This window comes from Melozone crissalis, unplaced genomic scaffold, assembly GCF_028551555.1.
Source record: "Melozone crissalis strain CALT ecotype California unplaced genomic scaffold, PUWL_Pcris_2 ptg000013l_1, whole genome shotgun sequence".
In the NCBI taxonomy this organism is placed as follows: Eukaryota; Metazoa; Chordata; class Aves; order Passeriformes; family Passerellidae; genus Melozone; species Melozone crissalis.
Window position 1 is genome coordinate 26,697,789 of NW_026535791.1, and position 24,830 is coordinate 26,722,618.

The 24,830-nt window shown below is 35.2% G+C and overlaps 1 protein-coding gene across 10 annotated transcripts in view; it reads right to left on the reverse strand.

Annotated features, from left to right (window-relative positions):
- Positions 1-24,830, reverse strand: part of MYCBP2 (MYC binding protein 2) — a 177,521-nt gene that overhangs the window by 61,727 nt on the left and 90,964 nt on the right. For 7 of the 10 annotated variants that reach the window (XM_054272162.1, XM_054272158.1, XM_054272159.1 and 4 more), the window contains 18 exons: positions 24,029-24,303; positions 22,874-23,095; positions 21,065-21,256; positions 20,018-20,224; positions 19,144-19,275; positions 18,421-18,599; positions 15,658-15,800; positions 14,773-14,873; positions 13,447-13,665; positions 12,119-12,344; positions 11,697-11,815; positions 10,352-10,439; positions 7,360-7,412; positions 6,507-6,679; positions 6,123-6,267; positions 4,104-4,316; positions 1,606-1,661; positions 1,067-1,182 (listed from right to left, as the gene is read on the reverse strand). In XM_054272162.1, the coding sequence (XP_054128137.1) occupies positions 1,067-1,182; positions 1,606-1,661; positions 4,104-4,316; positions 6,123-6,267; positions 6,507-6,679; positions 7,360-7,412; positions 10,352-10,439; positions 11,697-11,815; positions 12,119-12,344; positions 13,447-13,665; positions 14,773-14,873; positions 15,658-15,800; positions 18,421-18,599; positions 19,144-19,275; positions 20,018-20,224; positions 21,065-21,256; positions 22,874-23,095; positions 24,029-24,303 (2,859 nt within the window). The remainder of the gene's footprint in view (positions 1-1,066; positions 1,183-1,605; positions 1,662-4,103; positions 4,317-6,122; positions 6,268-6,506; positions 6,680-7,359; positions 7,413-10,351; positions 10,440-11,696; positions 11,816-12,118; positions 12,345-13,446; positions 13,666-14,772; positions 14,874-15,657; positions 15,801-18,420; positions 18,600-19,143; positions 19,276-20,017; positions 20,225-21,064; positions 21,257-22,873; positions 23,096-24,028; positions 24,304-24,830) is intronic. The other 3 variants (XM_054272161.1, XM_054272164.1, XM_054272156.1) reach the window with 1 other exon arrangement.

Here is a 24,830-nt window from a genome sequence, read left to right on the forward strand (position 1 = left end):
TTAAGAGTTATATTTATCATTTCTAGAAGTTTACACAATGCTTGAAGATGGTAGAAGTTGCGCAAAAGTATAAGAGCAGTTGATTGAAACTACAGTGTAAAGTTTGCTCCAGAGATGACACACTGGAAAAAATACAACTGAGTGCATCACAGGCTCCAATGAAGGCAAATGTTCCTCTGTTTGAGAAATAGAGGATAATTAATAATAATACTTTATACATCTTATTTTTTGTAGTTAACACATAAAACCAAATCTCATTCCATTTCTATGTGAATGATGTGTACTTGCATTTATGAGTATCACTATGTGTTTACCAAAGGTGCCGGTCAGTATTGGGAAAGAGGAACTGCTGATGCTCGTGAACTCACCCAAACCCTCTTATCACATGTGGATCCAGCTACAACACTTTGAGTGTTTCTACTTCCATCTTCACCATATCACCAGTAAGGCTGACATGAGAGCATTCATGACAGAGTATTTTGGAAGGGCACTCTTTCCACCACATGCTAGAGTATTGATATCATAGTGCAGTCCCCAAGACTGGCAAGATAACGACAAGATTTCCCACAAGGAATGAACCGAAATAATTTAAAAATTAGTATAAATAATTAAGAGTTTAAGCAGAGTCTCAGTTAAGACCACATCTCCTCAATTTTCCAGAACAAATGACAGTAAGTATTTCAGCATTGTCAGGAGCAATTTCACCTTCATTAGGTTCTTCAGTGTTGGGCTGAGTTTTTTTTCCCCTTTAACTCTACTTCTCTGTCACTCTCAGCTGAAAGAAGACATTCTTCTTTCAATACTGAGAGTTGAGAATAAGAGAGTCTGTTAATCTGGTAATCTAACCACATTATAAATACACGATTTGCAACATGCATTCCTATTTCAGTGGGGTTTCTTCTTCTGACAAAGAGTGATTGAACTAGAAGGCTTCTGAATGAAAACTTGGCTACTAAGTTTTGCTATGAACTGTAATGTTAAATCTTATGAGCATTAAAACAAATGTGTTAGTACACAAAGTGGAAATAATATACATTTATGCTTAAATATAGTAAAAATTAAGTACCTATTTCAATGCCATCAATCGTAACATGAATGGTATAGAGACCAACAGCTCCAGGAGTCCAGTTTGCACAGTATGTACCATCATTATTGACTCTGATCAACATGTTTTCACTGGGTCTAGGCATAAACAAAACAATTAAAATCAATCAATCAATTATATATAACGATTAGTATAATGTTTATTTTGGAAACTACTCTTTTCTAGCAGATCATCTAAATACAATTTTTCCCTTTCCAATGTATTAACCTCCTATTGTTTACTATGAAAATGTAATCCTCTATACTACATTTATTTATAGCAAATGATAATAACACATTCAAAGAGTAGCTAATATAAATAAGGAAACAACATTAGAACAATTAAGAAAAAAAAGATTTTGAATAAAATTGCTACATGTTAGAAAACATAATACTTGACTTCTGTGTTTCTACCTTCAGACATGATTACCTGTAAGTCACATTTGGGAGTCTGGGTGTAAGCAGAATTGTCAGGATATGTTAATTTAAGCCCCCATCCAAAAGAAATTTTTTAATGTTTACCTCTTTGGTGTTGGTGAAGCGAAACGCAGTTCTTCAAAGGAATAATTTTCATATGCCTATACACAGATTAAATTCAAAACCAAAACAAACAGTTACACCACTATCTTGAATAAAAGAAAGCAGAGCATTTTCTTAAAGAACACATCAATCTAGCTTTACACACCCCAGAAGCATTAATCAGGGAATCAGAAACAAATTTCAAAACACAGAAATATATGTGCACACAGGAAGAGGTATCTTCACTGTCTCAGTCAACAGCCATTATTTAGATAAGAAAGATTGCTACTGCTAACAAAAACCTTGATAAATCTTTGAATCCCTTCAAATCTGACTTGTATAAAACCCTTTTGAATCCAGGCAGTGCACTGAAGTCCATGTGAATATAAGAAAGCAAATAAATTGCATGTAAAACCTGCAAACCAGCCCAGGCACTTTATCAGTGAAATTTCATATCCTTTTTCTTTCAACTCCAAGTGAAGATGGAATTCCCTGAACCTTGAGGTGATACTTCCATTGATTTCCACTACAAAAAAGACCTGGTTCACTTCCATAGCATCTTGTAAAATCACTGCTCTGAAAAGTCCCCTAAGAAAACAGAGCTTGTCCTAGGAGTGCACAAAGTCCCTCAGCAAGAATCTCTCTGGGCTGCAATAGTTGCTGAGTTACCAGATTCCCATGTTAAATCAGAAATATATAAATAATTTAAATAAATAAATAAAGGTAGGATAAGTACCTTTGAACATATATGTATATATGCCATTCTGGGTCCCTGCATAAGGATATAGTTTTGGGTATCAGTCTCCCAAGCATGTCATAATTGATTATATTTTTTTTACAAAGTGAGATTTTATAATCATATTTAGATGTTTGTATCAAGTACTGATAGAAGGTGCAGGCTGATGTAAAATGAAAATATCAGGGGACATCAGCATTTTACACTGAAATTAGTGTGCTTAATAATGCAAGCAGGGAAATAGAACAGAGTATTTACAATGCCTTGAATTCTTAAAAGTTTTGGATGGAAAGGGCTTAGCTTGAAAGGAACCTTGGGAAGATTCTCTGGGAAAGCACTAAACACAGAAATCAAGCATGTTTCAACAAGAGAGACACTTTTAAAATTTAACCTTGGTGTCTTTTTACTTTTATCTTTATGAAGGTTTATACTGTTATTACCTTCTGAGAGGATTTTAAATTAATCCATCCATTTTCATTTTCCCTTAGCCTTATTTCAGCTAAAGAATGACTACACATTAACTAGCTGATATTAAGCATTCCTCACTCCATCAAATCTACACAAGAGTTTTTGAACACCCTACACTTGCACCACAGTAATTTACCCCAAGGCATCTCATACATTACAAGATATACAACTCCAAGAGTTTTGTCCGCAGATTTGACACCTATCACTGGAAAAGAAGCAGCAGACACCTGTGGACAGTGGCTATCAGAAATATCATCTAAGCCTTAACTTGGGATAAATAAATTATTTCTGCCTCCATTCAAGTCACTTTTAAAAGAAGCACCAAACCAAGAAGTGATGTTTGCACTAGCCCAAATAAAAATGCCAAAATCACACCTTGATATGCACATGATCTATCAAGTTCTTAAACCATAGGTTGTACACTGCATTGATTTAATAGTTCTTTCACTGATCTATTAAGACACTATTCAGTACCCAGCTGCACTATTTACACACAGGTACTGCAGCACTATCCTTTGCCTCTAAAAGGTGCTAGTTTGCTGGTTCTGCCCCCACAACAAATCCATTCTGATTATGCTAAGTATTATCCTCCTCTACCCTCCTGGCTAATCCTGTCTCATTAAGCTGTGCAACTGTTAGCTGTACACAACATGTCACATCTCTTAACTGGGTCAGTATGGTACACATATGTAAATTTACTGCATGTGGTACAATAGACTCAATCAAATCAACACTAGCTGCTCAGTTTTCACTTCTTTAGAAAATGTCCCTGGCTAAGCGTCTGAACTGATCCATTTAACAGTGGCTCATTTCAACAGATGCTGCTTAATACGTATGCATTGATATAGAAATCATTTGCATGCCTTTTTTACTACACTGAGCTCTTATTTTTCCTGTTTTTCTGTTTTACCTGCTTTAGTTTAAAGTAAGCATTCACTGCAACACTCCAAGTCCACATAAATAAAAATACTGGTTTAACTTTCCCTTCACCATTTTCATGACTGTTTTTATTTCTCCTGCATCATGACTCCGATTAATTTGTAATCTGTTTAATCAAAATCAAAGACAACTTTCCTTTTTATGCTAATCCAATCTAACTGCTTTACAGTTTAACTAATTGGCCCTTTTGATGTATTTAGTTTATTGCTGAACTAATATTAATCAAAGTAATTTCCACTGAATGTATTTTCAGATTGGGACTGAAAGGAAGCATACATTTTTCCTTCTCTACTGAATATCTTTACACACTTTGAATGCTGAATTTTATAGTTACATTGCCAAAATTGCAGTAACTTACCTTCATCATTGTAATAGCAATATACCGAGCTTCTTTTACTATCATTGGCTCATAGGAGGAATCAAGCTTTGGTGAAGGAAGCCCTCCAAAGGTCATATCACTGCTAGGGGAAACAGCTGTTGCAGGACTGCCTGGTATCCGCTGCACTTTTTTAACCTGTTCTTGTTGCAAAGATGTTTTTTTCTGAGAAACAGGAATAGCTTTGACTTCCACCTGTAATAAGATGTGGAAGAGGGAATATGATTTAGTGAGAAAACACACAGACATTCTTCCAAATCTGATGCGGTGCAGTGACAAAGCACTTAGAGCCCTCCCTGTAAATCCAGCTGTGTCAAAACCCAATGTATCTACACTTAACCTGCAAAGCCAAGCACAGCATCTTGGGAAGATGCCAACTGACTCCACCATCAGCACAGGCTGATGTCACTTCTGCCAGTTCCAGAGCACTCCCTGGCTGGCAGAACACAGTCTGCTATGCCTAGGGGAAGTTCTCCCAGAACAAAAGAGTGCAACAAAGGAGAAAGAGAGCCTTCCAAGAGAGTGCACAGATTTCAGAGCAGATCATCATGGCCATTAGATGTGGATCAGCAATGGCCAGACCAGATCCTGGCTGGCCCTACCCCTTCCCAGCCAGCACTGCACATTTATATTGTGCTCTTCAATGCATGTTATAAGTGACTTATTCCCCCAGAGGTAGCACAGATCTCCATTAGTGCAGGTAACAGCTAGCAGTACACAATTTTCTGAGAAAGACAGACAGACTACCTGGAAAATAAGTTTGTATGTTACTCATCCAAAATCTGCAATATCAAATACTGCAGTTTTCACACACAGTTTTATCAAAATTTGATTTAATTAACCAAAATTTACATCATTGCACTGCACACTGAATAAGTCCAGAAGAGTAATTAAATTGAATTAAGATTTTTGTTACTTTAATATATTTGTGAACAGTAATTAAATAATAAAACCAGTAATAATTTTAATCATATTTTGACATATCTTTTTCCTGACTGATAGGATAAAATCACTACTGAGAGTCTTCCACTTGTTCTATCACTAATTTAAGTCAGTAATCACACAAGTTTCACAAGCAGTGTTTGTGACTAAGCTGATTCTTGTGTTACTGTTGCAGAACTGCTGTTCATTATTATGTTTACAGCTCACTGTAAAAAAACTCAATTATTATACCATTTGGGAACAGATTTGGGAGCTTTTCTCAAAGGAATCACACCTTTGTAAAAAGTATTTCATCTACACTTGGGCTTGAAGAAAACCAACTACTGTGCAGTAGTAGTGGGCTTTAAAACACAGAAGCAACCTAATTTATTAGAACAACATGAAAACCATTTTGTGTTTGTTTTGTCTGCATTGCTTTACCACTTCAAATCAAGCAGCCCACTTTTACACATTCCACATAGGTTTTACCCCAGAATGCACAAAATTCTTCTAACTCTACCTGAGGCTGTCAAGCACACCTTTCCAGTACTGAAAAACAGTGGTTAACTGAAGAGGCTGAAGACAAACACAGAACACCACTCCCTGCCAGTTATCCCTATTAACTGCAAGGACTACAGGAACACCCAAGTATTAGAAACAGAAAAGGCAAGAGTACTGTTCTAGTCTAAAATAAAGTAACTATAAAGTGGTCCATCAATGGGCTTCTGATTCCTTTTTTCCATCACAAAGTCTATCGTTTGTAACACTCTTTCTTAGCTTACAAATTTAAAAATGGATTCTCATCACTTTAATACATCACCACCATCCAACCTCACTTATGACTGATTATTTATGCAACTACAAATGTGTAACTCATTACAGGCAAGTTATCAATTTCATGAAATGGTGGCGGCATAATACAGAATTTGGCAGGTCTGTGGATTTAGAGGTAAGAAAGTCTGATTACAATGAATTTATGAATGCCACTTTCTGTCCTATACAAGAGTATTCTGTGGAATACCTACAACAAAAACTAAAGACAACAAGTTTAAGCAGAACAGCCAAGATTACAATAATTACCTTCATATTAGGAACGTGAACAACTTCCCCATACTGGTCTTTTGTTTGTACTGTAATAACAGTTGGCCAACCACATCTGATGTCATCCTTATTCAAAATCAATGATGTTTTTTGAGGATCAGCATATGAATCTGGCTGCAGCCACCTACAGGAAAGAAAACCACCCAACATTACAATCTCTTACAGCCTCCAAAAGACAAATTCTTACTCTGTAAAAATGCGATATAGAGGTAAGAAAAGACACAGAACATCTGAATGCTTACATGCTTTTAACTAATGTATTCATGGAAACAATATAGCCAAATCGTTTTATTCAACTAATACTTAAAATAACCATGACAGTTCTACAGCCAGTTAGAAGGACAAGCAACAGTGCAGTTTTACCTTGCAAGTCGTCCACCACTGGATCCTGGTACACAAGCAATGAAATCTTCCAGAAATGACTGCTCATTGCTCTGTACCTGCAGGGGAAGGCTTCCTTCAAGAGCTTCCAAAATGGTTGGGGAGTGAGACAGTGCCAAGCCTTTCCCAAGAATGCCTGAGTGAGCTTTGCACACCTTTTTGGTTTTTTTGGCAGATGTTGGGGGTGAAAAGAGAGATATAGAACAACTTTTCAGTAACATGTTCACATTTCCCCATAATGTGACACAATTGGTAAAAACATTTTGAGCATTTAAAACCATTCAGGAAGAATAAACTCTACCCTCATAAAAGCTTTAAAAAAAAGCCACCTCAGTCTATTAAGCAATAATTTATGCCAAAAGGGGTTAAATGACCTTGAGTTGAGGGACATTCACCATTAGCTCCCATTGTACTCAACAAAAGGCCATGACCAAACCAGAACAAACTGCAATTGTATTATTTGAGACTTGATTAACATCACTGCTCAGCTGAAAAAGTTATTTTATTTCTGTCATTACAAAGACATGTACAAGATTGATTTTGGTAACATTTAAAACTTGCCAAATACTGCAACTTCAGCCAAACAGATATTTTGAAATACTTGGTCATCTAATGTTCAATGTGACATTGCATGTATTTTTTTCCAAGCAGATTCATTATAAAAATGATTTCATTTAAATACTAAAATTCTGTATGACTTTCTTAAACTATCAAATAATAAGCTGGATTCCATTCTACTATAAAAGCCTTACAAAACTATTTTTTCCTGTAGCAGTCAGTTTCAAGGCAATTATGTGCTTAAGTGCATTGCAATGGATAAAAAGCAGCAGCATACCTGTAGTGCAGCCTCTTCAAGTATCTCAAGATCCTCTTCAAACTCACTACCTGCTGGAAAAATAAACCAGTTATATTATCTACATACTGCAGAATATGAGATTCCATTCTGTTTTGTGAAGCTTTTTATACTACAGATTTCAAGTCTGCATAATGATGTATCATACTGTTCAATCAGCAGCTGAAATATGAATATTTATAAGTAACATAGTAAACATGCAGTGTTGTGTAGTTCAGTGCACAGAACAAAATTTGGTGCTTCTCTTTTTGTCTCCAAGGCACTATGTATGGCAAGTCTTTGGATGTGACTAGATACTTTCAGAAAAATTTTGAGAGGTCAAGATGGTTTATGGGAAGCAGCATCTCTAAGTATGCACTAGCTGCTCCCTTTTAAGAGCTTACCTTTGTAAAATTATTTGAAAACCTGACAAAGCCTGCACAATTTCATAAATTATGATCTTCCTAAAACACAAAACTCAAATACACACTATTACACAGTATTTCTTTCTCACAAATCCAACTCCAAAGCCCGATTCCAGGATGACCAGAATTGCCAAACAGTCTTTTAACAGAGGGGTGAAACAGATAAGGTAACCATATTTCTACTCTCTTTTAAAAACATGCCAGGCAATTCTACTAGTCAGAAGAGAGAGAAATAAGAAAACCAAGTTCCAAGGCAATTTTTAAAATTCAAAGAAATAAAGACATCTAAAAACTGTCCTCAGAAATAAACTCCTGCCAGATTTGATACAATTAAGAATGTATTAATACAAAATAAGTAAACCAATTTCACACTGCTGTTGAAGTCAGATCTTGGTCACAGACCAGATCTCTCTCTTGGGAAGAAGCATCTAAAATTCATATCTTGAAGTGGCTGGCAAGAAGGAAGACCAACCATGTGAACATGGAAACTTGAACAGTATTTGGGCGTAACTCAAAGATACTTTTCCTAATATATGAAGAAATCACTTTCTGGTCCATCTTCCTTCAGAGCAAAATAGGCTTAACCTTGTCAGGTCCTTCAAAACACTTGTATTCCTAATATTTCTAGAGGAATACTCCCACAAATATTTGACTTTGCACACTGATTATACCCACTAGACAATTACTAAAAAGTAAAACTGTAGAAATTAAAACAAAGTTTGAAAAGTCTACTAAAAAGGGCCTTCCCGTGTGTGTGCATTACAAGGAAGTCTTTTATATGATTATTGATTCTATTATTCTATGTAGGTTTTCCTTAAGGAACACTCTTCCACAAGTAAGACAAAAGGGCTCTGCAGATTAGGAATGACAATACTAAAGAAGCATTTCACTTGCAGCAAAAAGGTAGAAGATACATAAGCTAGGATGCAGAAAAAGGAAAAAAAGGCCTGATACTAAGGCATATAAATGTTGCACTAGAAAACCACAACCTCACCACTTTTTCTGCCACAGTGTTTTTCTGAGACACCAGGAAAAACACTCAAAGCAAAATTACACACAATTGAAAACCATTTTAAAAGGCTGCACAGTAGTTTCCATTTGCAAATACTACCACTGTTGGCTACAATTCCTCAGTTTTGTTTACTCAGAGGGTCTAGTGGTCTTGGAGAGAAACAATACACTTATACAGCACAAACACAGTAATCCTACCAGCAACATTAAGAGACTTGGTTGAAGTTCTTGAGTTGATGTTAGATAAACAGTCAGACAAATCAACTGCCATTAGATCAGTCATCAAGAAACCCCTTAGCAGCAGTGCACCTACCCCTCCTCTCTCACAGATCATAAACAACCACATTTGTATGCAGCTGTGACTGCACAGGTAACTTCACTGCATATTTTATTTCAAATCTCTATGGCATAGCATAAAGTCAATCTATGTTTCATCCTTCTCATTTCAGGCATTTTAACAGAACAAACATAAAAAGTTCCCAAGAGAGAAGTACAAAGTATAGTAAAATATGGGAAAATAAGTTACAAGGATTTCAATCTTTTTGCTGTTGTTGCACAGAAGAATAGCACAACTAAGAGAAGTCAACAAAACTAAGGAGCTTGAGGGATAAGAGAGGAAAGCACTTATTTAACCTGAAGAATTGCCTGTACTTTGGAGAGTGAAATACAGATCTACTGGCGCAATTGAGGTGCCTCCTTACAACATAAAAAAATTTGTAAACAATCCAAATACGAAGCAAAGCATTCGATTAAAAATACAAAGGTTTTGTGATGAAAACTCCACACTGATCAGTACTCTCCTACTCATTAATCCACGCTTCCAGTGTAACAGTATCTGAGCTTTGATTTGAGCCCCTAAATTAAAATGATCAGAGATATCCTATTATAAATAATGAGCCTGTTTTTTCTATATGCTGGCGCTATTTAAGAGAAATTATATTACTCATAATACAGCTGCATCATTAGAAGTTCTAATTTCATTTCCATATCCATTAATTTCCACAAACTCATTTTTCCTTGCATTTTAAATTGCAGTTGGGTTACTATAAACCTCTATTTGCAGCACCTGCTGTAAACGTATGTGATTTCTTTTCTAACTGTTAAAAATATAAAAGCTACAGTAGAAATATTTTTAGCTATAAGGTCTACTGACAAAATGGTCACTTTCAACTTTAAAACAGTAATTTGAAGTTTTGCAATTCAATGCTGCAGGTATTTTTTCATACAAAGAGGTGCGAAGTGTGGGGAGGAAAAAAACAGTGAAAGAGAAATACAAAGATGACACCTGCACGTTTATGAAGTACCACGAGGAAACTGTGGGACACAGTTCACACAGTCATACACTATCTGTGGATGGGGTGAGTTCATTCAAATTTAAATGACCAGGTCTCCCTCCTCCCCATATACACACAAAGGGAAAAAGGTTAGCAGAAAATACTGCCAGCTTTATTGTTTCAAGACACAATTTTGTATTACTATCTCTAACTAAAAGCAACAATAAGATTTGAATGTACTATTAATTCAGAAAACAAAGATGAAAAAATGAAGTATGTTCTTACCAATAGGAAGTGCTAAATCTTTCTTCATCAAAGCTGCTGCACACGATCCTCCCAAATTTGCCAGTTCTTTCTCCAGCTGAATAATACCCTTTAAATTAAAACGAAATTAGTGTCTCAGAAAATAGGACAATAAATACATTTTTATGACAATGTTTTATATTAAGAAATACTGTATGACCCACTTTGAAACCTCTCAGCAATGTATTTCTTGTTATACAGCTACTGCCGTGTTTTGCTGTGACATAGGACAGTGTACCAAAATTTTTAGAATAAAAAGGTGAAAACAATTACTGATAACTACTCTTTAGATCACAGACTTAAGGTATTGGCTAGCATGTTTTAGCACTGGGCATTAAAAATATGCCAGCAGCTTTGTTTGTAAAAGCTTTAAAAAAAAAGAATGACATATGAATCTACATGGGTATTTTTGAATAGAAATAACTTTTGCTTAAACAAACACAGATTAATTAGATCATCTGTAGGAATTATAAATCTGATTCTGCTGAAAGCCAGTACCACTATAGATAATAATCTTATGGTATGTGTTCTTATCTGATATGTAAGAAATTCCAAAGAACCTGACATTATGAAAATCTAGAGACATTATTTAGTTTGAGCAAAATCCAGAATAAGATGAGGTAAATCTTCTGTGAGGCTTGTAGTGTAAGCAAGATGCAGACCTTGCAAAATCCACATGAAGGAACAGGGCCAAAGACTCCCAAGGACAAGGGAAGACTTATTTTTCTGAATGTAGTATAAAACATATTAAGTGTTTTCAGTAATTTCTTAAGCCAAAAGAAAGAATTGGGTCAAAGATGTGATGAAATCTGATCTTCCCTTTGCAATAAACAGTGGTGGAGATGACTCATGTCCTTAAAGGTAAAATGAGGAGACCACTGGGTAAAACCCGAAGTAGCCTAAATGCACACAGCATTTCCAAGGAGTCTGTGAGTTCTGGTCTAAGTGAGCACTGGAAAATAATGCAAGTATGTCATTCAATAGGCAGTGACAGTAAAAAGCCCCATATCTTGGATCTCTGATGCAAGAGTAGGCCAGAATTTCAGAAAATCTTATATCTCACTGACATACAAGATAAAACCACACTATGTTTTTGCAGAGTGCCACAAACCACCCAAAAAGCCATTTCAATAGTATCCTGATTAAAGAATTCCAAATTAATAATGCCCTTAGCAAAAAAATGTTATTACTTTTATATAAATAATCTAAAAATATTTTGCTAATGTCACTCAGCCATAAATAAAAATACAAATTTTTTTACCATCAAAAAATTTATTAGGTGATTTATTAGGTGAAGCAATTATAACTACCTCACTTTTTCCCTTACCTCATCACTTCCTGGACTAAATTCATATCCAATTGCATAACATTTGAAGCCATAAAAACAAGCTTTTTCATCTTTCACATAGTCTGATGCAGTCTCCAGAGAAAAAAGTGCTTCATTCCCTTAGAGAAGTAAAAGGATAAATTGAATTAATAATATATTCCTCCTCTTTTTGTGTGTTTATTTTACATAAGTATATATGAAACCCAGCCTTTAGATGTAAAATGTGAATTAAAACCATGGGAAAAACAAGCAGATCAATACTTCAAGCAAGAAACCTACTATAGACATAATTTACTTGCCAGCTGGGATAAAGACCCTTCTTTAACTTTGTTTGCCAAAATAATTCTGCAGAAAAATCAAACTTCCTTTAATTATTGCAGTAACACACATTACCAGTAATTACATCAGTATCTATGCATTACCTGGCAATACCAACACCATGGTAGGCCATCCTGACGACCCAGAGAACTTCTTCAGTTCTATCCATGAATTAAGGTTCTCATGAACAGAGGTATGCTTTGGTCCAAATCCCAGGCTCTGTGCAATTCTGACAGGAATTAGTAAACGAAGAACATCCTCTGACTGAGCAGTGCCACACTGAGTGTCAAACTCTATTGTTATCCACCTGACACATTCAGGAAAAGTCACCTACAACAAAGCAATAGGTTAATCATGTCCCAGCTTTTGGGGTTCTTGGTTTTGGTTTTTTTTTTACATTTACTTCTTCATTTCCATTTGGCCTTAACTCTCATTTAGTCTACAGAAGTGATTTAATTACGTAATTCTGCACAATTGTTTTGCTATTCTTTTAATTAACATTAACCTAATTTATTCCTTGAAATTTATGTACACCTGAAATGCTCTGCACTTTACACAATTAGAACTCTGTGTTATAACTTAATATTCTGTTTAAGTATTTGCACTGGCACCATTTGTGATTGCTTTCAAGAATTCTGCACAGGTTCATTAAACAAAACAACCAGGGACTACTATGCATATTGAACACAGATACCTTTTTCAAACTCAAACTTCAACAAACATAATGAACATCTGTTTTGTGCAATCCCAGAAAAGTACAGAGCAGCTGAATACCACTAGTGAATGTGGCCTGCAGTACAACAGCATATAGCTACAGAAATTCAAATGCAGTAACTTCTAAACTCAAGGCTTTAGACATGCTCCATAAACTTTTAGGACAAAAGTAAGCACTACTGCACCAAGATGATCACATGGTAGCTACACTTTCTGCAGTGGATGTCTTGCTGTCTCACAGGACAAGCACTGGAATAGTAGAATAATAATATGTCCTGTTCAGGCTCTTGATTATAGTTTTGCTACTTCTGGATGTTAATTTGACTAGAACTGACTTTATGCATTCTTACAAAACATTGTTTAAGCACTAGGTAAGAAAATCTGATATGTGATTATATACTCTATACATAAAGACTTTGAACTTCACAACCTCTACAGTTAGAGCCAAGAAACTCTGTATGACAGCAGAAAAATCTAATACTATGCAAATTTAGGGACTTAGAGCAGATAACTGAATTAGGGGGTTAAAACTTCACTATTTTCCACTATACTTGATATAGACTTTTGTCCAAAAAAGCAATATAATATGTCTTCTATATTAGAGAATATTAATTATCATCCACAGCAACAATTTTTCAGATAGCAAATGCTGACTCAAGAAAACTCATGTGTAAAGCTTATAAGAAGCAGCATGTGCATGCACTTAGATGGTGCTCACCTTATAGTGTGTAACAGAGGCAGGTTTATAGGGGTGCTCACTTTCAACAACAGCATAGTGATTGGAGGTAGTACAAGCTGAAAGCCCTTGCTCTGGCTGGTTTCCAGTGGTGCTGTCTGTAGACTGATTTGGGTTAAAAGCTGGAGGGGCGTATTTCTGATTCAGAACTGCCACAGAAGGAAGCAGCTGTTGTACCAGGCCAAAGACCTCAACAGCAACCTGTAACATAACATCACACGTGTTATTAGAACGTCTTATAAGTCGGTGAAAACAGTACTCTAATACTTCCATTTCTCTTCAGTGGTTGTTTGAACATTCTCAGAACATCACTAGTAACAATTCATTCAATCATTTTGCAATTCTGCATCTACACAATCCTAACAGAAAAAGCAGCAGTACATTAATCTTGTCTTGGAGCCCCGCCAAAGCTAAAACAAGAATCTGCATGTAACTGCGACATCCCTTCCCTAAAATAGCTTCTACTAAATCTTGAGCATTAACAAATGGGAAGCACAAGTTCACAAAAGTAAATACCATACTAAAGCCAAAATCCAGTTATACTCTATAACCATATTAATATTTATTTTAATATTATGTTCTCTGTGATCTTCACTACATTTTCTAAGCAGATGAACGCTTCTACAGCAAAACACTTGGTTATTTCAAATCTCAGCTCCATGAAAAAACAAGGTAACTAAATTCTGACACTGTCTTTCATGACATGTCTGCTAGATTTTAAGTGGTCAGTTCTATTTCCTCCCCCTTGAAAAAGAAGTCAGAAAACATTTTACAGCTCATGAGAAAGCAATAAAAGGTAATAGTGTATACTAGCTAAGGATTATTGACATTTGTAGATCTAATAACAGATGTCAAGAGTGTCCCAGACCAGGCACTGGAAAGAAATGTTCCTTTATTTATAGCTGACATCTTTCTAACGCTAAGTTTGACAGAAATAATCTTAACTTAATGAGCAAATGCTTCTGCTCTTTACTGTAAAAATAATATTTATATAACAAAAAAAATTTCATTTCCCCAATGTTCATCAGTGAGTTGTAAATTACATTCTTCTAATTCCTTATCTTTTCCTACTAGTAAAGCCTCTCATATTCCTCTGCTTCCTTAAGGTATTTTTGTTATCGTGTTCTCAATTCAAGTTTAAAAAAAAGTCATTCCATGTTTTCTAAATTCTTGACTCATGGAAAATTCATGACTCATTAAATATAAACCACTAATTCACAGAAGAGTAAGAAATCAAGATGGTCAAATTTTCAGAGTAAACCTTTTCCTTGCATACATTTCTTCAGTAATTCCTCTTGAGGAGCATACCTTGGGAATAGCTGCTGCCACTGGTCCTATGTAGGCTATGATGAGGGGAAGCAGCATTGAAAAGAGACTGGAAGAGCTGAGTAACTCTGGAATGTCTTCAGCTAAAAAAGGATAATTAGAACAGAGGTATTATGAATAAACATGGTGTGGTTCAAAGCACATCTTATTTTTCTGGTTTGCCCCTTCTAAGTTAAACTTCTATTTCCCAGACTATTTTTACTTCAAATTGTTTTCATTATTTAGGCACTGCTGAATTCTGAGTCTGCCAAGTCCACTCAAGATAAATATATAATTATATATAGTTTTTTGTTGAAAAACGTCCTTCTCTTAGAGGATTATTTTATTGCATTCTTTGCCATTTTGCAAAGCTGCGTTCATATTTTCTACAGTATAAAAGTTAGCACAACAGTCCTCCCACTTTTAAAATGAGTTTTATAGCACTATGCAATATTCTGAACATTTTGGCTACAATGGCTGATATCTACATTTCTCACAAAGGGATGTTTAAGTGCTTATATATTAATTACATTAACCAGTCCTACTGATTACAGCCTCTGTTGCAAAACTCTGAGGAAATCTGCAACTAACCTGCCTAACTACATAAAACATCTTTAGGAAATAAAGAATCTTACCAGTTTTAACACAATGCTTGCTAAATTGATGAGCAAATTTATACAAAGTATCTGACTATGCTATCACAAGCATAACTCAATGATATAAAAGTTACTCATAGTTTGATACCTACAGGAATGAAAGGTTAGAAAAATATTCTTTGGAAAGCAAAAGAGAAACATCACAGCTCTTGTATTCAAGTCATATTCTACATTTCTGGCTTGCTAGCAAAGTAAAGTTTTGAAAAATATAGTAAATTTTCTCAAGTCTTACCATCTACAGCAAGAGCTCTGTGCAACAAGTCTTTGGCTGCTCGTACAACAGCACTCACGACAGAAAGGGCCCTGCTACAGTTTTTGTCCTCTTCATTAGCTTTGTTCAACAGCTGTGACTGCAGATCGCCATCATACTCACTCCTGGACAGTGGAGTAAGTTAAAGTAAGTTCACAAATACAAAATTACATTAATAAAACCCCTACTGATTAATTTTTGGCATAGAATAAGCAAAAAATTTTTTGATAAAGCAATAAAAAACCACAAAGAAACCATGGAGGATATTTTGGAGGAAATGTGTCACTGTTAGTCCTTTGCAAGAACTTCATTTGGCAAAAAGTATAGAAAGCATTTTTCTGCAATATTTCTTTTCTCTAGATGCCTTTTAAACCACACAATTAATTGCTATGCTCTTCCAAAGCCAGTGCCCTGTCTTGGTAAAAACAGAGCAATGTTAAATGCTTCACATAAACAAGTAAAACTTCCTCAATGGATATTTCTGCATTTTCATAAGAGACAAATATTCTCCCTTCTTATTTCAAAGATTAATTATGTCTTTGAAACAGTCTTGGGCTTACCCAAGACTTACTAAACAAACAGTTCTTTCTTTTAAATCCACTCTGTATGTCAAATTAGGCTCTCTTAAACAACATCAAGCATGCAGCCATTTCAATAAGGTTTGATTTGCTTTTTCAAAGCTATCAAATGACAATTACAAACTAATTCAAGCCTTCAATATGATAGTAATTAAGCCTTGGCACAGAGAAATAAAATCACTTAGTCAACACGTAAAACAAAATATACCATTTTCTTTGGGATATGTTTGTCCAGTGCATTATTTCAGAACTAGCACTTCAGAACTTGAAGAAATTTTACTTTGAGCAGTTCAGTGAACAAGGATATCTCTCCTTCTCTGTCATGTGAACCAATGACTCATACAAAAATATTATGTTTCTTCAAAGTGTCCTAGAATTGTAGCTTTGCTGTCAGCCTCAAGCCTTTTTCATTTGAATTTTTTAGCTGCTGATGGTAGGTGCAATTCAGCTGAGTACTTTTCCAACAAATTCCTCCAAAACTTTTCTCCCCTTATCAAACTGTGTTAAACTTCTGTATGTGGTCTTTCTTTGCATATGCCTAAGAAACAGTTTCTATTGCTATCTGAGCAGCCTACAAACAAAATGAAGTGTGACTTTTACAAGCTGCTCTACAATAGTTGACTGAACATTTGTTTCTTTGCTGTAAGCAAATCAAAACTTCAAATCATTATACATCAAACAGCGAGTCCTCAAACTAAGTCCATAACCATAACCATGCAATAAATAAATTTAGATTGTCCATGTAAACTACAAAGACATTGTGATTACAGCACAGCAGGTGCAATTTTTTTCAACACAATTTATTCTGTAACAGTTCCAACTTGTACCACTACTCTTTCAAAAGCCTCTTTGAATTTTATCAGTTGAAACTCAAAAACCTGAGACTGCTCTGATCTGAAGACAGAACTTTGGTGTGGGGTTTTTTCATATGCTAATTTACCATTGTTAGAATGCCTTGAAGTTGCCATTACTGAAATTATGTCCTTTGCTTTTCTGAAATCAAAGAAATTGTTATTTCTCTTTAATTTTCTCTTTTGCCTGTATAAAAGCAGACAATCTATGAGTGAAAATAGATGTTCTCCATATTTGTCTTTCATCCTTCTTACATAATGATGCTTTCCAATTAAGATACTTCATAATAAAGTCCAAGTTTCCAGGAGACTAAATCAATTAAAGTATCATGACCTGCACCACTGCAATTCCATTCTTTCATAAGTAATTACTGGTTTTATTGACAAGCTGGATCTTGGAGCACAATCTTACGTTTTAAGGTAGTTTAGAGCTATGGATATCTTCAAATATACTATTGCTATAATTTTGCTGGCCACTTTCTTTCTTCATATTTTACCTTCTTTAAGACTTTAAGAGCAATATATGTTCACGTGCTTGTTAGTCTAAAATACATCAGTTGGTGTAGTATTACTTTTTTGTATTTTCTACATCTTTTATTATGTAGGTGCTTCTCACACAATGAAAGATAAAAGTAAATTATTATTCATTGATCCTTTTATTCCTTCCATCTTCTGGTAATCAGCCTTGTACTGCCTTGTACTGTACTACTTGAAAATCCTGCCTTTACACAAATCAGGGTAAGCACCTCAAACACAAAAGCAATGCTTTCTGCAAAAGCATTACCACAAGTGAATTCCTACTGTCAACCTGAAAGGCTGAAGTAAAGCTCCCCTGCAGGACCATCAGATGTTTCAGCTGATTTTCTTCAGGCAATTGCAATTTCTCTTTTTATACCTTTCACCACTAAGTAAGAGAGCAGTTCCTATATAAATAGACCTTGCTTCACTACCTGATGCAATTATTTTTGGAAACTGAAGAACTGAATAAACTGGAGAGATAAACATGCCAGTGAGTAATCTCTCAGGTATCTCCTATAGTATAGAAAAAACAGAAATTGAAATAGTGCATCTTATGAGTTCCTCACATTTAGAGCTTTAAGGTAGAACATGAACATCATAAGAAGTCAACAACCACGTTATTTGTCAAATTAGAAAAAAAAAAAAAAACAGAGAACCTAAAACAGGACTGGAAGAGGCATCACAAGCACAATCTGGACACATTTATTTCTATCACTTGTTAAAAACAGATGTGGTATAATAGCACTGTGATGGTTTTGGTGACTTTCCTTAGAAATGGATGATTACACCACACAAACCTGTAATAAAGGATCTGTGGGATCTGCCCTCGTGTTTGGTTGGTGCCATTGCTGCTCAGACTGCACGTACTGAACGTGAACGTTACACCGTCCGGGCACTGCACCGTGGTCATTCCCCCATCTCCATTGGCAGTCCGGCTGCCGTAATTCCGCAGACGAACCGCGTACTTCACGTTTTCCTGAGAAAGGAGAGCAAAAATAGCTTGCAGTATAAAACAGATATCTAATGGCTTCACGGTATGTGAAAGCTATTATTTTACATTAATACTAGAGAGCCTGGAAAGTCCCGCAAAGCACTCTACAAATGAAATAAAACAAAAAAGGTCCAGCATGAAACAAAATCAGAGCTGTTCCATGTTCCCAAATTATGAACCATAACTTAAAATTACTACTAATTACTTTAAGAGCAAGTAGATATCCAAGAAAATTAACTATCAAGTAGCACAAAAAAAGTTACATTTTCAAAAATATTCTAAAATGACTAGAAAACTATAATCTATCATATGCACTTATAAAAATCATATGCACTTGGAAACTAATTTCTTCTAGCTAAAGGATTTGGAACTTGTCATTTATAGGTTGAAGTTGAGACTTTATGAAGCACACATCAAGATCAACTTGTGAATGTGCATCCAAAAACTCAAACAATTTACACCGACCATTTCAATTTTGTTATCTAAAGAAGTTGTATGAAACCTACAGATCTGATTTTATTTTATTTACCTTTAGTGGCACAACTTTGTCAAGTCTGATTTCAGCTATGTCACTAGGAGAATCATCTGTGGTGTAAGTTCCTTTAACCAATTCTAAAGAAGTCCATCTATGAGAATGAGTTGCATCTCCAGTATGATCACTCTGATTCAAAGAAACAAAGTAATACATTTATAATGTAAATACATGACACACAAAATTGTGCAACTTATGTTTCATTGCATAAATTTTTACACATGGCATTACAAACAAAAAGATGAAAAACCTGCTCAGAGTCAACAATAAAGCCTTTCCCCTGAAGAGGAAATTACTGAGCAGAGGTTAATTTCCCATAGTAACCTATGCTTGTCCTTTGGAAAAGATCAGAATCATTAGTTATAGTGAACAACTGTGTGCAAAACAACACTAGTTTTGCTTCACTACAAGAACCCAGAACACAGTTTTATGCTGCTTCTAAGAGAGTACATCAACAGCACATGAAACATCTGTAGGCACTGTCTGATCATGCTGGGAGGCCATTATCATTTTCTTCAATTTTTGGTAATAACCTCATTTCTTAATTTCATTCATGGTTGACAGAGAGGTAACTGGTACTAATTTATATTTAGTTCCAGAAGGTGAAAAGCCTCTGATACTTCAAATATAACTTGTAATAAAGGAAGACTTCAAAACAGTAACCAAGATAAGAACCCTACTAGATATGGTATGAAACTTGTGGTAATACAAAAATCTTCACAACAAGCAAAAAATCCTACTAACAGTGCACTGTTTTACTGGTAGCCTAGACTGAATATGAATATGAAAATATCACTTTGTAAAAAACATACTCTAAGAAAACCCCTGAGGTTACTTTTGTTCAAATTCTTTTCCCAAAAGTAGTACTTACATCATCAACTAATACCTCCAACTCATACTCATGAATTCCTCCTCCACCATAAACAGAAAATCCTACTACAACTACACCAGGTTTGTCAACAGAGAAACATATGGCATCAGGGGATCCATTCCCAGTATTCCAGCTTCTTCCCTGACTTGTTTTAGTGAATCGGTTTGGAGTGGATTTGACAGAATGGAGAGAATTCAGTCCATCAACCTGCAGAAAATTAAATACAGCTGTCAGAAAATATCCACTGCTAAATTTTAGGCAACTTTATTAAAGCAAAGTAAAGTGAATTATCAGATTTTTCAACTGGGTAAAATTTAAAAGTGAACTCATAAACCACAGAAGATGCCACTATTTAGCTTTGTAGTCAATATTGATTAAAAAGAAAAAAGACAGTATTTCTGATTATTAGAAATTAACTAGGAAAAATCAGAAATCCAACCCGTTTTTTTAAAGTATTTAAATATATATTTTATGGATGAATTAGCAAAAAATAGAGATTAGCTGTACTGAAAGAAAGGTTAGGTATTTCTGCCTTAGGTAAAGGTAAGGTATTTTCTGCCTTAGATACAGTCAAGATTAAGAGAAGGCAGAAACAGATGTTACATAATGGTAAAAACACCTTGAATCAAGATGTTTTAAAAAGTTTGATTCTTTCTGTGAGAAAAGCCTGTGGATAGCATAGAGACAGTGATGTGCCTTTAACAAAGTCAAATACTTTTCTGTCACTTAATGAAGTTATAGCCTCCTGAAAGGACTGTATATCTACACAAATATGCAGGCAAAAAGCAAAGTACTCAAAAAATGTGCCTTTTAAAAACAATTTGCAGTATTCTTCAGCACTAATGAAGCAGCTAATTATCAACAGTACTTCTCTAATATAGTGAGTATATGCTTTTAAATCTATGCAAAACATCAGCACTACTTAAAACAGAGAATTCCACAATCTCTAAAAGATCTACACACCTATAAAATACCCATCCAGCCTCTATCACATTTGTAGTATGTTTGTCCTGAAAGATTTCTAAAATTGTTTTAGAGCAGCTTTACCTCAGATCCTAATGCTGATGCTGTAAGCTCACTCACAATACTAGCAAGCAACCCACAGGTATTTGAAACCAGATGTGAAGAGAAAAGTTCATTTTCTCTTCTGAGGCTGTTCCGTACTGGTAAAACAACAATGACCAACATCTTTTCCAGCACTTCCCGAAAGCTTGTCATCCCTGAAACATTTTCTTCACTCTGCAGTGTAAGCAAAAACAATGACAAATGACATGGTTATTAAAAAAAACAAAACACAAACTTTCACATATTATGAGTATTAGGTAATTGCAATATCTGTGACTTCATGAAGATTAGAAATGTCTAGAAGGTGGAAAAAAAATTAAAATACCCCAAGTTATCATGCATTCCTTTGTCAAAAGAACTGATTGATGTCCTTAATTTCCTGTATGAGGTAGTGACAAGTCTTTTATTACATTGGAAAGACACCAGATACAGATGTCCTTTCTAGGAGATGTCTCTTCTTTATATACTGTATAGCCATAAAACCTATGGGCTTTAAAAGCACACATTAAAACACAGTGGATATATGTTACCTTTGAAACTGTTCATTTTCTTCTGCAGTGTCTAAACAAGAGACTTAGAAGCTTTATTGTTTTGGTGCTAGCAAAAAGAATCTTCTATGCAAAGAGGTAAGACAAAACCAGAGGTGGGATGATTATGAACAGTTTTTCCTTGCCGAATGAAGTCCATGAAACTAATCTAAGCTTAGGCATCTATTGTGTTGTCTGCCTAGCAGTGACATCCCCTGCTTTCAACAAGAAAAATAAAATCAGCTCAACAGATGAAAATCCAAGGTTTATCTTTCTCACCTCTTTATATGCCAAAAAAAAAAATCCAAGTAGTGAACAAATATGGAAGATAATCAGGCAAAGCAAACCTGTACAGAACACTTTTCCATCTTTTACAGTCAGGAGGCTGCTGTATCCAAGACACAAATATTGTATTTGCACTTAGTAGTGTCTGTTGTTTTTTCCCTTCATTAATTTGTACAGGTCCTTGCCAAGTCCATTAAAGCTTTTACCACAATAATGGCCTACAGGAGTACGTACCCCAGCTTAACTGTGTATTTTATGAAGAGTAGATAACTTCTGACCTTATCTTTTGCTCTAAATTTCTGGGAATGGTAGATTCTACAACTATCCTTTATTTACCTTTCTTGCACAATTCATAATTCCATACCCTGTTGTCAGCCAAATTGAAGAATACTGTTTAGTAGTCCCACTTCCATAATTATTATCTTTTATTTTATTATTTATCTTCTATCTTATTTCTCATTCCTGTAAATCAAATCTAAAATATCAGAACTACAACAATACAGCACTAAAGAGCCCTTGATTAGGAAATTGTTTAATATCCTTTGCTAGAACAGCATGAACTTGGATTCCTTTACTGACCCCCTTAAAAACTCCAGTTTGGGACCTGACTTTTTATAACTAAGGTTGTCTTCCTCAAAACATCAAATCTATCCAGATGTTCCTCGTTGTGATCACATGAAAAAATTGCTGCAGAAACACTATGCAACAGAATACTACTCCAAAGGATATTTCTTCCAGTTTAATAGTCTAAGATAAGAACCATTCTGCTTAGACATTCTCCAAAGAAGAAACAGTTGGAATATGTCAGACAAAAAGTTGAAAATTGTACAAAATAATAAGTTTCTGAACTAAGCCTTTAGAAAGAAAACACTTAGGAAAATTAATGTACATTTTTATCGAGCAAAAACGTGTAGGAGTATGTAACAGCTTTCTGTTGCAAAGTAAAATAAACCATTAGATTTTTAGAACACATCCTCACCTGACTGAGCTTTTCCATGTGTGCAACCAGAAGAGGGAAGCGATGGGCCAGGGCAGAGTCGTTCTCGGTGCTGACTTGTTTAACCATGGAGCGCAGCAAGGCCTCTCCGTCGTAGGCGATGGGAAAGATGGAGGTCAGCTTCACCGACGTGTGGCACAGGGCAGACATCACAGCTGCAAGGAGCCGACTGCTGGAGGTCTTGAAGTTTGCTTCCTGGATATCCTAAACACAGAAAAGAAATTAACAGAATGGCACCAGAGCACTGAAACAACAGAGAAACTACTAAGAAAGGAACTTTCCAGCTTTACTGTAATTAACAAAAATAATTTAGAGAAAGCTTTTCTATGAATTTATATTACCTTCCCTCATAAGCTTGAATTCTTCAAAACTGGAGTAATTAAAATTTATTGGTTGGCATGCTTTAAAATAAACCCATATAATATTACTTTTAAAATTTTGGTATCCTTTGAAGACAAGGCTTTTCTTATATTAACAATTATAATTAAACGACTTAGAGTAATACATTAAAGATCAGATTCTTCCTTGAAATTGTATATGCTAAATGAATCTTCATGCAAAGCAGCAAACTGTTTACAGCTCACCACAAGCAATGCAAGCAACCAACTATACTGTTTAGATGTGAGATGGTCATTCACAATAAGCAAAAGAAGAAAGTTGTTGATTACAGAATAGTATTTCCAGCTGCTTCTCATGTACTTGGCTGGATCAGAGCACTGTTGTAGTGTTTAATAATGAGGAATTACTCAATTATTAGTGATAAAAAATAATACTACATGGATGCTTTTAGGCAACATGCAGCAAGAGTAAGCACATATAAAGGCATGGCCTCAACATTGAAAAAGTAGGTGCTGACAAATTTTCTTCACTGTCCCACAGAGAATCTTAAAAGCTAAAGAAGACAAAGTTTCTAGGCTCTTATTGAACTACATTTAGAGAACACCCCAAACAAACAAAACAAACCAGAAACAAATCCAATACCCAATCATTAAAAAAACAATCGAAAACACAACAGAACTCAAGTTGCAAATCAGGATAAATGCAAAAAATTAGTAACGGCTTTACGTATTACTTGGCTTCAATTTGAGCAAAAGGACAAGCTAAGCTGTTAGATTTACTTGTGCCATTTTAATGTACCTGGTCCAAACAGTTCAGCAAGTCACAAAGACATGCCCACTGGAGAGCTGGTGTTGGATAGAATGAATGGAAGCAAGCTGTAAATGTATTATGGCATTCCTGAAGAACAGCTTCTAACAGACTGAGAGGCTGACTAAGATATCCTTGTGGATCATTGTCCAGCTTCACCATGCAATGGTCAACTCCTTCAGATAAAATTTTTCTCAGCAAGGTCCTAGTTTTTCCAATGCAATCTGCTAGTTTGCTGGTTTCTTCTACAACTGCCTTAGCTGTAGCTAGAAGATTACACAAACAGAAGCATTAATTGCACAATAATGAAATATTTTCATGTTAGAATGCACACTTAACATGCAAATAGAAAAACGGGGAATTTCAGCAACATTGTTGAATCTACATTCAGAGAAGTTAATTCTAAAAGTAAAACAGTGAGAGGGTGTTAAACTCTATCAAAGAAACCTGACCATTAAAAACTCCCACTTTTCTGATCTTTTACACTATATACTGCACTTTACTGAGCACTGTTAAAGTACAGGCATGAAAAACACACAATCTTTCAAATTCCCAATATGCTCACTGCCACAGCAAGCACTATGTACAGAAATGGAAAAAAGAAGATACAAACTGTCCGAAACAGCTCAACTGACAAATCACCCAGGAAATTAACTTTAAAATACAACACATGTTACAGTGCAAACATGTGGTACTAGAATACTTAGTTATGCAGACCATTGAAAATTTCTTGTTTCTGACAACAAATCTTTTAATGCTCCAATAACACCATCTGTGTGAGCAAATCTATTTT